The sequence below is a fragment of the Aricia agestis genome, chromosome 5, assembly GCF_905147365.1.
Source record: "Aricia agestis chromosome 5, ilAriAges1.1, whole genome shotgun sequence".
NCBI classification, from domain to species: domain Eukaryota; kingdom Metazoa; phylum Arthropoda; class Insecta; order Lepidoptera; family Lycaenidae; genus Aricia; species Aricia agestis.
The window spans coordinates 6,876,625-6,895,837 of record NC_056410.1 but is presented as its reverse complement, the minus strand read 5'-3'; the positions used below and the strand labels follow the sequence as shown (position 1 = coordinate 6,895,837).

The 19,213-nt window shown below is 37.1% G+C and overlaps 1 protein-coding gene across 2 annotated transcripts in view; it reads left to right on the top strand.

The window, feature by feature from the left end:
• The window catches only part of LOC121727459, a 53,633-nt gene that overhangs the window by 9,929 nt on the left and 24,491 nt on the right, over window positions 1–19,213 (top strand). For both annotated transcript variants that reach the window (XM_042115332.1, XM_042115334.1), the window contains exon 2: window positions 7,992–8,149. In XM_042115332.1, coding sequence (XP_041971266.1) covers window positions 8,011–8,149 — 139 coding nt within the window. In that variant the 5' untranslated portion in view covers window positions 7,992–8,010. The remainder of the gene's footprint in view (window positions 1–7,991; window positions 8,150–19,213) is intronic.

Below are 19,213 nucleotides of genomic sequence, written 5' to 3'. Positions count from 1 at the left end.
TTTTTTTTAATGTTTGAACTTGTTATCCTTAGAAAGTTTTAGCGAGGCTGGTACAGAACTTTTATAAATAAAGTGACGAAGTCAACGCTATAGTGTTTCAAAGTCGGAGTGAGTTTTGGAGGACACTGTAGTAACATAATATCTCTTTAGACTTCATCATCATCATTATCATATCAGCCTATAGTCGTCCACTGCTGGACATAGGCCTCTCTCAATGAACGCCAAGATGACCGATCTCCTGCTACTCGCATCCTACATGGGCCTGCAACTAAGCGGAGACCGTCGTCCCACCTAGTTGGAGGTCGACCTACACCCCGATTTCCCCGATCTTTAGACTTATTAGGGTTTTATAGCTTAGGCATAAAGTTTAACACCTACACTGGGTTTTTTAGATATTGCTGGCAAATATTCGCATTGTCGAAAGATTTTGATTGTTATGCCTCTTTGTGTCGCACAGAGTTGTTAATTATACTGTAATCCTACGGTAACCGTTCATTTACCGCTATCGAATATACTCTATGTTGGCCACGACCTTGCTGACCCGGCACCACGCTTTATGCGTTGGAATGTGCCTCAGTTAAGCTAAGGCACCCCGGGGGTATGTGAGATTAGCCGGGAGAAACGCCTAACCGACCGACTAAAACCACCTTTGGTTTGCCATATTCAGCCGTTTATCAAAGGTTGTCGTGGATCTGTCAAACACAGGACCCCCAGGACCCTCCGCGACCGGCCGATCAACCTCACAAGGGACCGGATTTTCTTGCCTATTTTCTTCCCCTCTACAGTGTCAAATTTAATCATAATAATTAATCGTTTCGAAACCTATTTAAGGCAGCATAAAACAGTTGAATCATTTGTTATTATTACATTAGTACAAAAGTAAAGTATATAATTATAAGAGACTTTTACAATAGATTTAAAAACAATGAATTCGCATCATAGCTGAGTAGAACAATAGATCACAAAGCACAATCAGACGCTGAACCATCTCTACTTGTTCTGGATTAACAGCCTCACTTCATTGAAAATACGCTTTTTTGTTTATTTTTTATTATAATTTATTTTTTATTAACTTTTAAATGGTGTAATAGATCTATTACAATTGTAATGAACGCTAAATAGTCGTGTCTTGGTTATCAGCGCCAAAGGTAAACACTTTTAGGGCCGATTTTTCAATCCTGAGATAAAAGGTCGGATAGTTAACTGTAGAATAAAGTTATTCGGTGGTTTAACCGTCGAATAAGTCATAGTCAATTTTTCAAATGTCATTTATTCTATAGATAACTATCTGACCGACTTTTTTAAGTCTGGCAACTCGCACTTTACACAGTTGAAACAAATATATTGAATACTCTAGTGTTAGAGCAAGACAGACTCAGTCTCATTGTTTTTAGGTTATTTGTCTGTTTCGTTCGAATTGACGCGGATGCCTGTGCACATTTATTGCTTCTATTGTGATTGAAATTTGAAAATAAAAAGACAGATGCTGACGAACAAATACTTTTTGAACCGCACCAACTGTATTAAGTAGGTACCTGATAGAATACCTATCTATTTATTGACTGTGTTTCGTGCCTCATTTTAAATTCTATAAGAGAAAGAAAATGTAGGACAGATTCTTTTAAAAGTCTAAATCGGCGCTGAAAATCTTTTGGATCCCACATGTTATAATGATCAGGCCTCGATCCGATGATTCTTTCTTTTCTTTCCAAAGGATTAATTCGATTCATATATTCGTTTATTATGGCCTCTTCTTCAATTGCCAGATCATCAATTTCATCGAAAATAGCCTTACGGCCGTTCCCAATATTTGATCTATCTCTGCTAGAGATAGGAATAACTCACATTAGACATAATTATGTCAATTGTGAGCTATTCCTATCTCTAGTAGGGCAAAACCAGAGATAGGTCAAATATTGGGAACGGCCGTTAGTTATTAAATAAACGTATATTACAACTTCAAGCCAAATACCAGTTACCAATGTCAACGTAAACTATCTGTCTAATAGCGGTTATTTGGTGGTTCACGCGACGGATAGTTTTATTCCTCAGTTAACGGGGTTATTCGCCGGTTAAGTCCTATCTAACGATTGAAAAATTCAATTACTTGCTATCTGTCGAATAAATACTATCTCTCTGTTTATCTGAGGATTGAAAAATCGGCCCTTAGAGCCAAAATACTTAACGGGAACCTATAATAATAATGGTTGTAGCCGTAAAGTCAAACTCTGCAAAATCAAAATTCTAAAAGGCCGTGGGACAATACATCCATACTAATAGTATAAATGTGAAAGTGTGTCTGTCTATTACCTCTTCACGCTCAAACCGCTGAACTGATTTTGCTGACAGGTATGGAGATACTCGAGTCCAGGGAAAGGACATGGCAATTACATTTATCCCAGAAAAATGTATGATTCCCGCACGACGAAGATTGGTGCTACGGAGTACGTCATGTAGTGAATACTAATTTTTAAAATAAAAGGGTTTTTTGTGGTTAGTTATTTCTGTCGATCCTGACGATAGAGGTGAATGGTGGAAAGTAGTGGGTACGGCCATTTTAAAAATGCCTAAAATAATTGAGAGAAGTAGTGTATTGTTGCGGTAGTGAAGTAGCAAAATAATGTAGCTACGAATAAAGATAACATGTTGTGTCTGTAATGCCGTGTAACATCATTTCATATTACGTCCTAACGAGTACAAGTTATACAAATATGGCTGTAGGCAAACGATGTCCCTATACAAGATAACATCCGAAATGGATTTGTCACTCACAATATTACATATCCTTAGGCTCATTGTAATTCGCTTCCAAATTGCTTCTTAACGAGAAAAAGCGTTTATGTTTCTACGAAATAAATTTTACTGTAACATTTCAAGTTCACAAACGATAAAATAAAGGCTAATATAATAGAGTGAGGCCACGATGCTTACTTACGTTGCGGTGCAGCAGCGATGCTGCGATACAAGCTATTACGATCGTGATTTAAAACGTATGATGACTACCCATGATTGACGACGATTGGGCATGATATAGATTAGACAACTTTGCAATCTTAGTTACATAATAATTATTATCATGGCTCAACATTAAGGCTCAACATGGAGCCTTTTCTCTACATATTTTATGAAATTCGAAATTGGTGGGTTGCTTCATTAAACGCAGTTTATCAAAACAACAGGGACGAACGATGAGACGCGCTGCGCCGTCACCTTCATATTGATATTGTTATGTGGCCTATGGTGGTATTCTATTCCGACGACGCAACGCGCCGCAATACAATGGAGCAGTGTGGCCTAACGCTAAGGTTAAGCGGAAGCCTTAGCCTAGCCTAACCTAGCCTTGGTAGCCCGTCCTTGTGCAGTCAATGCGACTGTAATCAATTGTACAGTGTTCTAGTTCATAATCCGATTAAATCTATTTCTGAGATACCTCTTTAGTGACGCTTTGGAATGCGCAATTTGATTTAAAAAGTAAGGTACAGTCAGAAGAAAAAACTTGACAAAAAATACAGAAAAAAAGTTCACTTGTTTTAAAGTACTTTAAATTCCAACTAGTGGGTGGGTTGCACCAACTTACTTTAACCATATCTGTAACTTTAACTATAACTTTAACTACAATGTAAAATGTCAAATCTTTGGTTTAAGTTAAAAATTGACGCCATCAAGACGCTTTATTTAACCATAACCATAGAGCTCGACAAGGCTTTAAATGCACGTGGCGAAAAAAGGAACTAACGCCGTCATCATGCAAAAACGCCATTTTTGACAGTTCTCTTTTACCAGCAGCCGAGGGCGCTGCTGGTAAAGGAGAACCACTACCCACGTTCTTATAAAGCCTTGTCGGACAAACAACGTCTTCTGTCAAATTCTGTGGTCAAAGTTAAAGTTAAATTTGCCTTAACTATGACCATAACATTAACTTTAACCGCGCCTCTGGTGCAACCCAACCTTATTAAACTTTTTTGTTTGGTTTTACTTAAAAGTTTCTGCAAGTACCAGACCGTTTGTGATGGGTATATATAACATACCTTTTCATACAAAATGCACGGGACGCGACTCCCGAGGGATTGATTTGCGCACAAGGTCGCAAGCTACATCTGGTTACTGGTTAATAATGTATTATTTCGTTAGATAAATAATTTTAATGCATTTGTACTATCTTCGTTTACAAACAGCCGTTCAAATTCATAAAGAATATTCAAATTTCAAATTTAGACGCTATCGGCTGGTAATATTATAGATAAATGCTTAAATAGCTCAAATTCTCTGTTGTGCTAGAGTTTAAGTAGTTATTGAGCTGAGTATAATCTGTAAGCCGGTAGTTTTATGCTCTTTCAAACTCCAGCGAGCTAAGTACTTAATATGTGTTGTAACTTCTAAGCTGTTTTAAATATTATGTATTCTGTGAATATATCATGGCAAATACACAAACACACTCATAAATAATAAATAGCTTTTGTGATGCACTTTACAGGAAAACTATAGTTACAGTCCTGCTTTGATACCTTAATTACTTTAGAATACTAGCTGTCCCGGCAAACGTTTCTTTGTCATATAAAGTATTTCACCCATATTATTTTATTGAAGTGACTAAATAAGTATGTCACCATGGCAACGTCCATCGCTATCCCGTCACACAAATAATGGTCGCCGTCTGTCTCGAGTTGTAATAATTTACTATTATTTATTCAACAAATGCACTTATCAATATAATAAGTACCCAGTAGCCGATTCTCAGACCCACTGAATATGCATATAAAATTTGGTTAAAATCAGTAAAGCCGTTTCGGAGGAGTACGCGGCCTAACATTGTGACACGAGAATTTTATATATAAGATTTGGTAATTGTATAATGCTATTAGGACGCTAATAATCCAAATATCTTCATTTAAACATCCTAAATCTGCTATTATAAATACGCGAACGAAAAACTTAGTAACCCTTTTTACGAAAAACATTTTTTTAACAAATAAAACATTACACACACTACAACACACACAATAAAACATTACACACACTACAACACATGAGAAATGACAGATTTTTGAGTGACAAGCCTATACATACGAATTATCATAGACATAATATATACCGAATTATACTCTTATTTATGGTTGAAGTCTGTTGACAACAAGTTGACAAATTGAAAATGGATTATAGTTTTTTTATTAAATCTAAGATACTATTAGACAATGCTTACACGGCCAGTCTGAGATCAGCTAAGTCCCAGAGACAAGAGTTGAAAAAAAAATGATAAAGTCAATATTTTTTACAAAATATAGCCGTAGTAGCCCTAATGTCGTTGATACTAAGGTCGAATTTCGACCATTGGGCGATCTCTAGTTATAATGACAACGGAACCCTATTTAATTGCAAGCACTTGACTGGCGCTTTCTATTTGGTTTACTTTCCTCAAAGTCAACTCGACTCGACTAAACTACCTTTCTGTTGCTATTTCTTTTGATTAATATAAATCAGTTAGCGGCACTGCAACGCACTCGACCCGCCCCGCACTGCAGTAAACACTCCAACATAACCTCAATTTATACTCTTCAAACATTAACTCAATGTCGTTAATTCGTTCATACCTGTAGCCCTGGCAGGAAGGCCAGTATCTTGGCTACACGCAAGCTTGAGTCTATCTAAAGTACATTATCTTGTTTGAAATAGCGGTAAAATTTCAAAATGTTTTTTATTTTTTTGTCCACATTATTAGTATAATTTGTTTCGATTTATTTACAAATAATGTAATACAACTACATTGATACAACATAATATTTATACTATTGTGTGTTCAAAATTGTTAAGATACATTCACACCAGAGGGAAAAGTACCGAAAAGAGTACAATGAGACAATGGACTTATGACACAAATAATTACTTACTAAACATTGTTTGCGTACTTAAAAGCTTACCAAGTCGTCGGGGCGAGAAATCGTACAAAGCGGTAACGGCTGTTTACAACAAAGAGACACAACATAAACAAAGGTATTAACAAATTTTTATAGATCGTCTTAACCGATATTTAGCGATTTTTTCTTAATAATTAATAAATAGTGGAAAATACTTTCCTACATAAAATTTCGATGTCAATGCAAACAGTATAATAAATAGTACGGGAGCCCTAGAACAATTTTTTTTGGGATTACTAATAAGCTATTTTTTTGTAAGTAGCAGCATTTTGTTAAGACGAACAAAATTTTTATTTTCGCTTAATCTCGAAAGTGGTAGCTAACTTTTAAGGTTATGTAATCAACAAAACTTGGTTGACTAGTGTACACTAAAACGGAACCCTAAACAGCAGATTTTTTTGTATATTGGTAGGTTAATAGTTATATAATTAAAGAGTAACCTTGTCCTATAAATAAAACAATCCATATATTAGGACCATCAAGTCAAAGTATGAAATCATTTCTCTGTTAGCTACCACTTTCGAGATTTTTCGAAAATAAAAATGTTGTTCGTCTTATCAAAATGTAGCTACTCACAAATAATTAGGTTGTCAGTAATCACAAAAAAAAATGTTCTAGGGCTCACTTGTAAACTCAAGACCAAATTAATGTTCTGTTTTATGTCTCTTGTTACTTTCAGTCCTAGTGTTTAATAATAATTACTAATAAGCCACCCATTATATTATTCACATATTTTAAATATAGTTTGTAGTAGGTAAAAAGGAAGGTTTGATGCAAAACACAATACAAAATATTAATTCCGTATGTTTATGAGTGAAATAAAATTTAATATGCTAATGGCTGTGAAAACTTAATAAGTTTCAATGAAAAATGTATCTCTTTGCAGAGGATTATTTTTAAGGACTTAATCTAGCTGATACTAATATTTAGTTAGTAAGTATCTATAGTATCTGCTGGAAATAAAGAAAACATTGTTGAAAGCAAAATCGTTCCTTAAAAAGTAACGATTTTCTTCAAATAGTCGTAGTCGTCGTCGTAAAGAAAATATTTTTTTTCTTACGAAACTGTTTATCATTTTTACATAGATAATGAAGTTGGAGTTGCACTTGTTTTTTTTTTTAATTACAATATTAATGTTAATTCAAAACTTCACCTATACTTACTAACCATATCCAAAAAAACGTTTGGATCGGAGATTCAATAATTTACGTAAAAAATAATTACCACAAAAAACAAACTACTAATTTTAGTAAGACATGAACGTTGTGACTTGTTGAATAGTTAAATGAACATTTATGTGTAAATTAAACCATAGCGTGCGAACACGATACATGTTACTAATTAATTATGACAAGCATAACAAAGTTTTGTCGAGCTGATTATTGTAAGAAAGTTATAAGGCGATTAAACAAATGTTTCTTTAATTGTGTTGACTTACTTAATTTTCGTTTCTTGGGTTTGACACATAAAAAGGTAAAACCTTAATATATTTATATTTACCTACCTAGGATTAAACTGTTTTAATTATATTAATAATTTTGATTACGACGGCGGACGGCGTGATGCGGTCGTGTTGCAGTCGTGTACGACTTCAACGCGACCGCAGTAGAGCAGTCGGTCCCGATTGCAACTTGCGGTCCGTCTATGGCCAGTCTAACTTTTGATATTAGTAATACAATGTACCATCGAAGAAATTGATTCCTAGGCAGTTGACGGACCTACGTCATATTTTTGTCAGCTTAAGTCAATTCAATAGGGTTGATTCAGACTGCAACGCGACGCGTAGATGCATTTATAAATTTATATGGATTTGACAGATTCGCAAGACGTCTCACGCAATTGAAATCTGTCAAATCCACGAAGCTAAAACAAAGGTCAACTCCATACTTTATGCCGCGCCGCGCCTATACTCGACTCGCGTTGCAGTCTGAATTGACCCTTAATTGTAATCTGTCGCGGTCGGCTGAGACTTAACGCGACCAAATTACTTAGGTCCGCCATCTACCTAGGAATCAACTTCTCTGATGGTACATTATTGTGTAGGTGTGTGCGTAACACAAGTTTATATGTGTGTTTCAGCGTGTGCGGTGATGTCGTCATGGAGGTGGTCGCGCTGGTGGTGTGCGCGCTGGTGGTGAGCGCCGCGCCCAACGCGACCCGCCGCCTCGACGAGCCCGCGACCGACGAGGACGACGAACACCTCGACTATTACGATGACGCCAAAATTAACATATCAGGTTAGTAGAAAAAATATAATACAGGGTGCTACAAAACTAAGTGATACTTTAGGGTGTGTAAGGGTCCCTCATTATAGACTATAGTCTATACTAGGGTACAGCACAAGTGAGTGAACTTGGCCAAGCACTGGGTACATTCAGCTAAATTGATTAGCCGAGAGCACTGTCTTCTCTACTTGCTAGGTGTAATTTTTTGACCTAGTGAGGTCTCGCAACTTTAGTACTCGGTAAATGTAATCAAGGCAAGAGGGATACGCGCCTCCCCTGGTCGTGGCACGATTACATAGATCCAGTGCCTCCCAAGAACTTTGCGACACTGTGTCTATTATAATAATCGTGCATTACATAATATATCCAGTGCCACAAAATCCTTGCGAGGCAGCCCGCTAAGAAGTGTGAGTCCGCCTTTATAAAATTCCCTTATGAATGACCCCGATATTTTATAAGAATATAATCTATCGTAGGGTAAGATAAACCTTTAATAATATATTATATTTATTATTTTAAGTTGTGGATTTACGATAAAAAAAACACAAGAGTCAAGAGTTTGTGTAAGGCTATGTTTTTTAAAGATTATTATAAAAACCGCATATAAATAATAATTGTTGTAATAATTGATAACTTGGAAAAGTTATTAAAGGTTACTAGAATTATATAGAGCTTACTGTGAGCTAGCAAAGCGACGCCAAAGGAAAAGCTTGTTAACAAACTATTCTAATAATAGTCTCGCTGAAATTGCAATTAAACTAGCGGCATATTGCAATCGGCATATCCATTTAAGTATAATTGAGTCGCGGGACTAAACGACCGTGTCACGGTGCCACGCTCGCCAGCACAAACTGATTAATGTCGCAAGTAAACAATCGACACGCGCGTCACGGCAATACCAGAAACGTCACGGCAAATGTCAGCAGATACACGCGTAGCACGAAATTTATAAATAACCCCCAAATATGGATAAATATACTTTTTTGGGTAAGACCCCTGAGGACCTAGACAAGCGGCAAGCGATTATCGTAAACGCCAACGCCAACGCCACAAAATGTATGGGATTTGACATTAGGTGACATTAGTATTCGCTAGCGAAGCGATGACTTATGTCAAATCCCATACTTTTTGTCAGCGTTTACGATAATAATCGCTTGCCACTTGTCTACTAGGGCAGTTCAGAAAGCGCGTGTGCGTCACTACTTGAGAGACTCAAAGGAAGATCTACCGACCGAGCGAGGTGCAACGCTCAGTCAGGCTGTGTTGTGGGTACCTAAATAATTAATGTTGTAAAGACGTAATCCAAAACTTATAAAATTAGATGCTTTTCCGACACCTGTGTTTCAATACATAACAGGCTGAAACCGAGAATTTCAGCTGTCGTACAACGCAGCATTTCAAAAACTTTGATAGCGCATTAAGTAGGCAATCATCTACACTACTATTATAAAGAGGAAAGATTTGATTTTTTGTTTGTTTGTTTGTTTGTTTGAGTCGAATAGGCTCCGAAACTACTGGACCGATTTGAAAAATTCTTTTACCATTGGAATCCTGCATTATTTCTGCTGAACATAGGCTAATTTTTATTTTGGAAAAATATAAGGTTCCGTAAGATATTTGGGATTTTCGGACGCAAGGTTTAAAAAATCAACCAGAAAAGTTACTTATTTTGCGTACGCTGCCTAAACTATAAAAGATAGAGGCATAAAATGTTCTAAGTAATTATAGATCTTTTAAATATCTACAAAAAAGTCCGCGACACACTATACCTATCTATGTTGAGTGAGGCACAATAACCATTTTTTTATTAAAAAATCTAGAATTTTTTTTGGACTATATTTAAATGCGTTTATTTAAATCATGTTATTGACCCTTATCAAAATAAATTATTTCATCACTAAGTACAGTTAATGTAGATAATATTTGGTCTTTGAATGATTAAAATTGGACGTTTGGTTTTAATGTTATGGCGAAATTAAAATATTACGATTTCTGCTGCACGTTGCGAATTGGGCGTCAAGGCGCGATGCGCGGGTGTGCGTGCGGTAGGGGAGAGATTTAATTATCAGTGCCACAGACTCGCCCGGAGAGTCCACGTAAATATTACCTCGATCGTGGGAATCGCAGACACAATAGATTTTCAATAGTTATGCGACAGCCGGGTGCTGCTTTATTGATTTGATATAGACTATCGGGCTTCATTATTATAATCCTAATTTCAAAAAAGCTTTAAAAGTTATGACTACGAAAGTAATATTTTTAGAACTTTTTAAAATAAGTTTTGAATGACTATTATTTTTTATTGCTATTATAATTAATTAATTTCTTTAACTATAAATCTCCAATAGCGGCAGCCGGCTGCCAGCATAACAATTGAAGATCTATTGTGTCTGCGATACCCACGATGCCGATGCACGATGGAAGTATTAATGCATATTTTTTAATCCACACTATTTCTGCTGAATATAGGCTATATTTAATGAGAGAAAAAAGGGAACCGTATTAAGTGTTAATAATTGTGTGAAAAATCTACCAAAATATTCCTTCTTGCTTATGCTCTATAAATCTCCAATAGCGGCAGCCGGCTGCCAGCATAACAATTGAAGATCTATTGTGTCTGCGATACCCACGATGCCGATGCACGATGGAAGTATTAATGCATATTTTTTAATCCACACTATTTCTGCTGAATATCCATACTAATATTATAAATGCGAAAGTATCTCTGTCTGTCTGTCTGTCTGTCTGTCTGTCTGTCTTGCTTTCACGCCAAAACTACTGAACCGATTGCAATGAAATTTTGTACACAGTTATTCTAGAGTCTGAGAAAGGACATAGGCTACATTTTGATGTGGGAAAATATCTTATTTCCATGAAAATATCGATGAAAATGAATTCGCATTGCGCGTGGCCAGCGCTCATCCCGGGGGTCCTGGGTTCGAGTCCCGCAGGCGGAACAAAAAGTTTTCAATGTTCCTGGGTCTTGGATGTGTATTAAAATAAAATTTCAAAAATCTTAAACATATTTTATGTATAATATTATAAAAAATCCAGAAATATATCGATGCAATGAACATTTTAGTTCTAATACGATTCAACAGATGGCGTTTTAATTTTTACAACATAGAACTAATCATACTTATTAGTTAGTATGTTTTTGTTTATAGTTTTTAATACGTTAGAATATTATCTATACTAATATTATAAATGCGAAAGTATCTCTGTCTGTCTGTCTCGCTTTCACGCCAAAACTACTGAACCGATAGTAATGAAATTTTGTCACAGATAGTCTAAAGCCTGAGAAAGGACATAGGCTACTTTTTAACTGGAAAAAGGGGTTGTAAGGGGGTGAAAATGCGTAAATTTGGTCAAATTAAGTTAGTTCCAAAAACTTAAAACAGATGGCGCCAAGAGTCCCCTAGATCGCGCTATTGCTTGCTCATGGGTATTTCTATAAGAGGTGGTACCATGTTGAGGTAGATTTCTGGATTTACGATTCTTTCGATTGTTATACACGTCACCTACCAACTTAGATATCAAATTCAAAAACAACAGCGCCAAAACTACTGAACCGATTGTAATGAAATTTTGTACACAGATAGTCTAAAACCTGAGAAAAGACATAGTCTACTGCTTACTGGAAAAAGGGGTTGTAAGGGGGTGTTTATGCGTAAATTTGTTCAAATTAAGTTAGTTCCAAAAACTGGAACAGATGGCGCCAAGAGTCGCCTAGATTGCGCTATCGCTTGCTCATATGTATTTCTATAAGAGGTGGTACCATGTTGAGGTAGATTTCTGGTTTTACGATTCTTTCGATTGTTATACACGTTAATATTAACTAATAACTCACCTACCAACTTAGATATCAAATTCAAAAACAACAGCGCCAAAACTACTGAACCGATTGTAATGAAATTTTGTACACAGATAGTCTAAAACCTGAGAAAAGACATAGTCTACTGCTTACTGGAAAAAGGGGTTGTAAGGGGGTGTTTATGCGTAAATTTGTTCAAATTAAGTTAGTTCCAAAAACTGGAACAGATGGCGCCAAGAGTCGCCTAGATTGCGCTATCGCTTGCTCATATGTATTTCTATAAGAGGTGGTACCATGTTGAATTAATATTTCGATTGTTATACATGTTATTAATTAACTCACGTACCAACATAGATATGAGAAACAACAGTCTACCAATAATAAATACTAAATAGTTTATGGGTATTGACTATTGGGCAAAGCTAAAGTTGTGTAATGCATTATGCAGCTAAGTTGTGTAGCGCTAAATAAGCTTTAGGTATAAAAAAGTTTAATTTAAAAAAAAAACAATAAGTGCACACTACACGGCTGTTTTGGGTATTTTGATTTAAGGGGTACCAGGGTTTTAAAAAGCTTTTGACACCAATTTTATTGACACCGCGCGCTATAAACTGAAGTCCACGCGGACGAAGTCGCGGGCAACAGCTATCATTTATATAATTTTATAATATATTATATAATCACAGTATGTCACTGAGTGCGGCCCTTAGCTATCTCCAAACTAAAACAGGCGTGTTTTTTTTAACGAAATAAGGGGGCAAACGAGCCAACGGGTCACCTGATGAAAAGCAACTTCCGTCGCCCATGGACACTCGCAGCATCAGAAGAGCTGCAGGTGCGTTGCCGGCCTTTTAAGAGGGAATAGGATAATAGGGGAGGGTAGGGATGGAAAGGGAAGGGAAAAGGGGAGGATAGGGAAGGGAATTGGGCCTCCGGTAAACTTACTCACTCGGCGAAACACAGCGCAAGCGCTGTTTCACGCCGGTTTTCTGTGAGAACGTGGTATTTCTCCGGTCGAGCCGGCCCATTCGTGCCGAAGCATGGCTCTCCCACGTGTTGTCCTTTGAGTGCCCATCGTTCTATCAGTGAAACAATAAGTCTACGTGCCTGACACTACAAATTTAAAAGAAAATTGCCAAAGAACAAGCCACAAACTGTAAACATTTTTGTTACTCTGACATAACACCGTGTCGCTTGCTTAGCGTAGAAAAATCCTCTAGGAATAATATTAAAAAGGTAAACTTATTTGAGGCTTAACGAGTTCTGCAAAGGCGAGTGGAGTAGTCCTCGGGCGAGGAGTTGTTGAGCACCTTCCACACGCCACCACAACCTCGTTTCCTGTACCCCTCAATAAACCTCCTTTCCGTACTAAAATATGGGGAGGGTTATTTATATCGAGCGTAGAGTTTTGCAGGTTTGTTTTTGTTTGAGCTCTAGTTTCGTTTATAAACCGAAAGGTCAAAGATCGTTTCCCGTATTCTGATAGCAATCATGTGAATAACTATTATTATTATTGTAAGTCTATTTTGATGACCTATACAGGGTGTAACCAAAATAAGTGATAATACTTTAGGGTGTGTACGTGGTCCTTGTAGAGAGTTCACTGCTAAAGTAGCAGCGCTGAAAGGCCAAAATTTTTTTTTACTTTTGTATGGGGAAGCTCGTGACGCTCGGGCCCATACAAAAGTGAAAAAATGTTTCGTCTTTCAGCGCTGCAACTTTCACAGTGAACTCTCTACAAGGAACATGTACACACCCTAAAGTATTATCACTTATTTTTGTTACACACTGTATAATGTACCACTGGACACATCAATAATAATTTTAGATATACGTACATAACATTATAATGTACGTGTATGTAAAATTAGTTTATCACGCGGGAACCGTACATTTTACCGGGATAAAAAGTATCCTAGATGTCCATTCCTGGGACTCTAAGTATCACCATTCACCATACCGAATTTCAGCAAAATCGGTTCAGGGGTTTGGGCGTGAAAAGGTAACAAAGAATTGGATTTACTCATTTATATATTTTTTGTATAAAGTATGATAATATTAAAAATAGAGTAATGGTTAGTTTAGGTAATGGTAAATTATCTACGTTGTTGGTCGAGTTATGTGAAATCAATGCTAACCAGCTTAAGTAGGTCTGCTATACACCTGACACTGCAAAAACATTTCCAGAATTTACAAACCATATCTAAACAGAAAATACAATGAACCTCTATTAATGATTTTTTCCAACGCAAAGAATTGCGAAATTACTGTAGCCCTAACCTATATTCCGACATGCATACTATATCTGAAATTCAAATGCAATAATTATAGTCCACACGATAATTAATAATATGTTTAACGATCTATACCGTGAAGGACGTACTTGTAGCATAGCCTAGTATGCAAGCTGCTATATTTACACTACACTTGGTTCATAATCATTAATCATATCTATATCATGTATCCAGCAATATTGTCCTAATTTAATTAGATTAATCTGTGCAATAACAATAATTATTCGAATGGGTAAGCTTGTTAATTAGAACCCTATGTAGCAGACCGAGTACCAATATCTCTACTGAAACTTGGAAATGAAGATATTATTCTCAGAAATACCACTCTAATTACTCCTTTGAAAAATAATAATTACAACTTTACTTCATACCTACTCTACAATCTACATTCTCCATACTTATACAGTACTCGCCACTCGGCGAAACATGGCGGTAGCGGTCATTGACTCCCTGTCAAAAACTTGTCATTTTCTATATAAACCGTGATTGACAATGGATAAGGAACATCTCACAATTCATTGTCAATCGCGGTTTGTATAGAAAATGACAAGTTTTTGACAGGGAGTCAATGACCGCTATCGCCATGTTTCGCTGAGTACAGTATAGTATAAATCATAGTCGATTCCGACTCGCTGTTTGTCATGTATATAATATGTATTCTTTATAAATCTTTACAGTTTTTTTATAGATTTCAATAATAAATTAATATGCAAAATACATGATATATACATAAAACATAACATTATAGCATAACGTATAGAGTATAGACAAAAACAACGTTTTGCGGATCAGCTAGTTATTCATAAGCTCGATAATATTAGTACAACCAATAAAGCCGCAAAACAATGCCATGATAGCGTTCGATGTTGGAACAGTTCGAAACAATAAAAATAGAAGCACTTAGTGGCCATTTCTTTTACGTTCATGTGTCAAGACTCAAGGCACAAGGCCTATGGTTTCGGAATTATGCAACCAAAGGTCTTGGCATTTCGCCAACTGGCCGTGAACAAACAACCTTCCAATAATCTCTAATGAAAACCACCCATCGGAACCAATTTCAGGTAACCAAAATGCGATTGTTTGTCTCATTGCACGCTACATGAACATCCGTACTAATATTATGATTGCGAAAATGTGTATGTCTTTCTGTCTGTTATCTCTTCACGCCCTACCCAGTGAACCGATTTTACTGGATATGGAGATACTTGTACTCGTGAAAGGACATAGGGCACTTTAATTTTATCCCGGAAAAATGTATGGTTCCCGCGCGTTAACGAATTTTGGCGCAACCAGATGCGGGCATCATTTAGTTTTCTATTAATAATATTTTATACGTGGGAGAGCCATGCTTCGGCACGAATGGGCCGGCTCGACCGGAGAAATACCACGTTCTCACAGAAAACCGGCGTGAAACAGCGCTTGCGCTGTGTTTCGCCGAGTGAGTGAGTTTATCGGAGGCCCAATCCCCTACCCTATTCCCTTCCCTACCCTATTCCCTTCCCTTCCCTACCCTCCCCTATAATTACCCTATTCCCTCTTAAAAGGCCGGCAACGCACCTGCAGCTCTTCTGATGCTGCGAGTGTCCATGGGCGACGGAAGTTGCTTTCCATCAGGTGACCTGTTTGTTCGTTTGCCCCCTTATTACATATAAAAAAACTACTTTTTCCTCAAATTCTGTGACCTCTTACTTTAATACGATAAACTGTATAATTGCTCTTTGATTTTCCGGCTCATGAGTACGTGTATGCACTTAATCTTTCACATAGCTTCTCTGTGGTATATTTCCCAAAAAATGTACTAGTAAGCGCTCTTACAGACGAACGACATGTGTCGGCGGCATGTATCGGCGGCAGCCGACGGCAGTCGGCGGCACGTGTCGGCGGCAGTCGACGGCAGTTGACGGCACGTGTCGGCGGCAGTTAACGGCAGTCGACGGCAGCCGTTGACAATTTATGACGCTTGCAGGGGACCTACCATGACCTTCCCTAAAACGATCATGTTTCCAGAAAGCTTTGTTGTAAGATTACAACAACATCACCGTACTCACTTTTCAAATATAATTTTACTAAAAAACAGTAAAAAATGCAAAATATTGTTAAATCCGCTGTGAAATATCAACTCTTTTAAGATCGATAGCTTGACGTTAAAGTAATTATTGCTTATCTGTCAAACGGTGTAGCTTAGTAGAGGTGGTGGTAGGCCCCCAGTTGTGACGTACCGCCTAAAGGTAAGCGGCCACAGGTCGCTATCATACGCAACAGACGTCTCGCATCAAACGGATAATTTTTTCGTATTACTTCCGCTGAATCGGCAGCGTACGGATTATCGAATAGTCTAGTAAATGAATGCTCAAAAGGGGGGTGTGGATGGAATAGTCGAAAACAGAAATTTTGACTTAGAAACTTTGTTTGGACTAATTTGAAGATAAACATACTGTCTAGTCGGTAATCCGTACGCTGCAGATACAGTTGACGTACTGTAAAAAAAATACCCGTTTGATGCGAGACGTCCGTTGCATACGATACCGTCCTGTGGATCTTTACCTTTACGCGCTACGTCACAACTGCAAGCGTGTTAAACTGTCGTCGACTGCCGCCGACTGCTGCCGACACGTGCCGCCGACACGTGCCGTCGCCTGCCGTCGACTGCCGCCGACGCGTGCCGCTGACACGTGCCGTTCGTCTGTAAGCGCTCTAAGTAGTAGTAGTAGTAATATCTGCTTGTAAACTACTAAATCAATTTTTGTTTTCAATAAGAGAAATACCTAAATTAAGATGTAAACTTACTCATCATAATCATAGTCACCACTCACCTATATTTCATTTCAGTACTTAGTCTGTAAACTGTTAGTTCGTGTAAAATACTTGTAAAACAAAGAGTTGATGTGTTCTCAATTTAGGTCATAACTCGTAATAATGTATATTTATAGACTGTTGTAATTCAAAACAGTAACAATAACATATGTACCCTAATTCTAATATTTCACAATAATCTTCACTTTTCTGTAGAAGTGATAATGTATAAAAATATTGAACGCAAACCGCTTATTTTTCACGCCGAGAAAGCATAATTGAGTCTTCAATAGCTTAGCTGTTTTCTATTTTGCTCTTTCCGTCCTTCAAATTTGAAGTCGTTAGTTGCTTTAGCGGACCTAGGCCTTGGCCTAGTTGGCGCCTTGATAAACGCCTCGGGCCTAAAAGCGCATTTATAATACCCCGCTCATACACTTACATCCTGTCCTATTTACCATTTGTTATGTAACTACCGCAAAATGCACTTAAGAGTATTTTAAACCACATTGCTCTGTTGCAAAAGATGCAAAGATACAGTCACTGTCAAAGTTATGAGCAATCAAATGAAATCCAAAGTGACTCTGTCTTTTATTCCTCTACCATCTCTACGCCAAAACTGCTAAATTAATCGACAATTCGGGCAACATTTAGTAAGTACTTAGTACATTATCCTTCGCTACTTAACTTACTTAAGCATGTACACAAAGTAACTTAATATGGCTGAAGTTAAATATTGTAGAGAACAAGAAAATAAAGTTTAGACCACAAAAGCCTTTTTTATTGATGTAAACGAAATAATCAAAGCGAGCGAGGCGAGCCCTAGTATAATATTATCCCACAAGTGACAAGTCACAATCTGTATATTTGGTGGTACACTTTACGGAAAAACCATCACATCTATTTATTTGTGCTTTAAACATAGTAATTTTTATTTACTTATATGTAGATGTGTTATCATCAGTCGGTCAAGATGTGACGACGCGAGCCCTCACAAATCTCGGCTTTTATCTAGTAGTGTCATATACACTCAAGAAAAGCGATATATCATAATATCAGCTGATGTTTATTATACGGCAAGTGCGATTGTAGTTTCTAACAGTTTTACGCCGGGCATAAACAGGTAATATTTTATCGCTTTTGTTGTGATACGCGAGTTTATACCCGGCTATATCTCACCTTATTATTCTTGGATTAAAACATTAAACAGTTCATAATCAGCGTCAGTATAAGTCATCACTCATCAGGTTGTGATCAAATCGACCAATTTAATGAGGGTGCTTGAAATTATATTTGCCACCAGGAGCCGCTATGTAGCCCTAGGGTCTATCGTGACAAATTATTGTAACACATGACAGCTATATTGTGACATATTATGACAGCAGTTTGACACGATAGACCCTAAGGCTACATAGCAGCACCTGGTGGCAAAATGAATATCAAACACCCTCATTGAGCCACGGCACACTATGTCCACATAATACACTCTCCTCATAAAGCAAATAGGTTTTTTTTAATTAAATGGGCAAAGTCTCCTGATTCAGTCAAGCCCAAATCTCAATGCATTCGAACTGAAGGGCAATAGCAATAAAATGTTGTGAAGCAAGAAGTATCTTTATCTAGCACACTCAAAGCCATGTTGTTCTCCACACAAAGAGAAAATGTAAATTATTAAATAAATAACCACTTTTTGGCAAAGAAACGTACGATAGTATCCAGCATTTGAACTCATTATTCTCCGTTTATGAGGAATAAGGGCGCTGACCTTTGCTCGCGTGCCAAAAAACTTTTCATAAACAGTTTATGTTATCCCAGAAGCCAGATACTTGTTGTTAGACGGATACCGCGTGATGTTATTGCTAAGCGATTCCACTATTAGCTTGGAAAATGACTCACTTCTCAGCGAAACGATACTTGCAATGGCCGCGTCATAATGCCGGCTTACATTATTCCAATCCAGTAATACAATTCAGCGCTGGATTGGATCGCTGGTTGGGATTTGTAATAATGTAAAGTCGCTATGAAAGCAAAACAAAACTGAAATTTTAAACAGATGCTGTTGAAATTTACTGACCCCTATCACTAGAAGTATGATAAATTACAAATATTATTAAAATTAAAAATTACGATTATTTCGTTTTAAAAAGTTACTAAAGGAAATACAGTAATTGTAATATA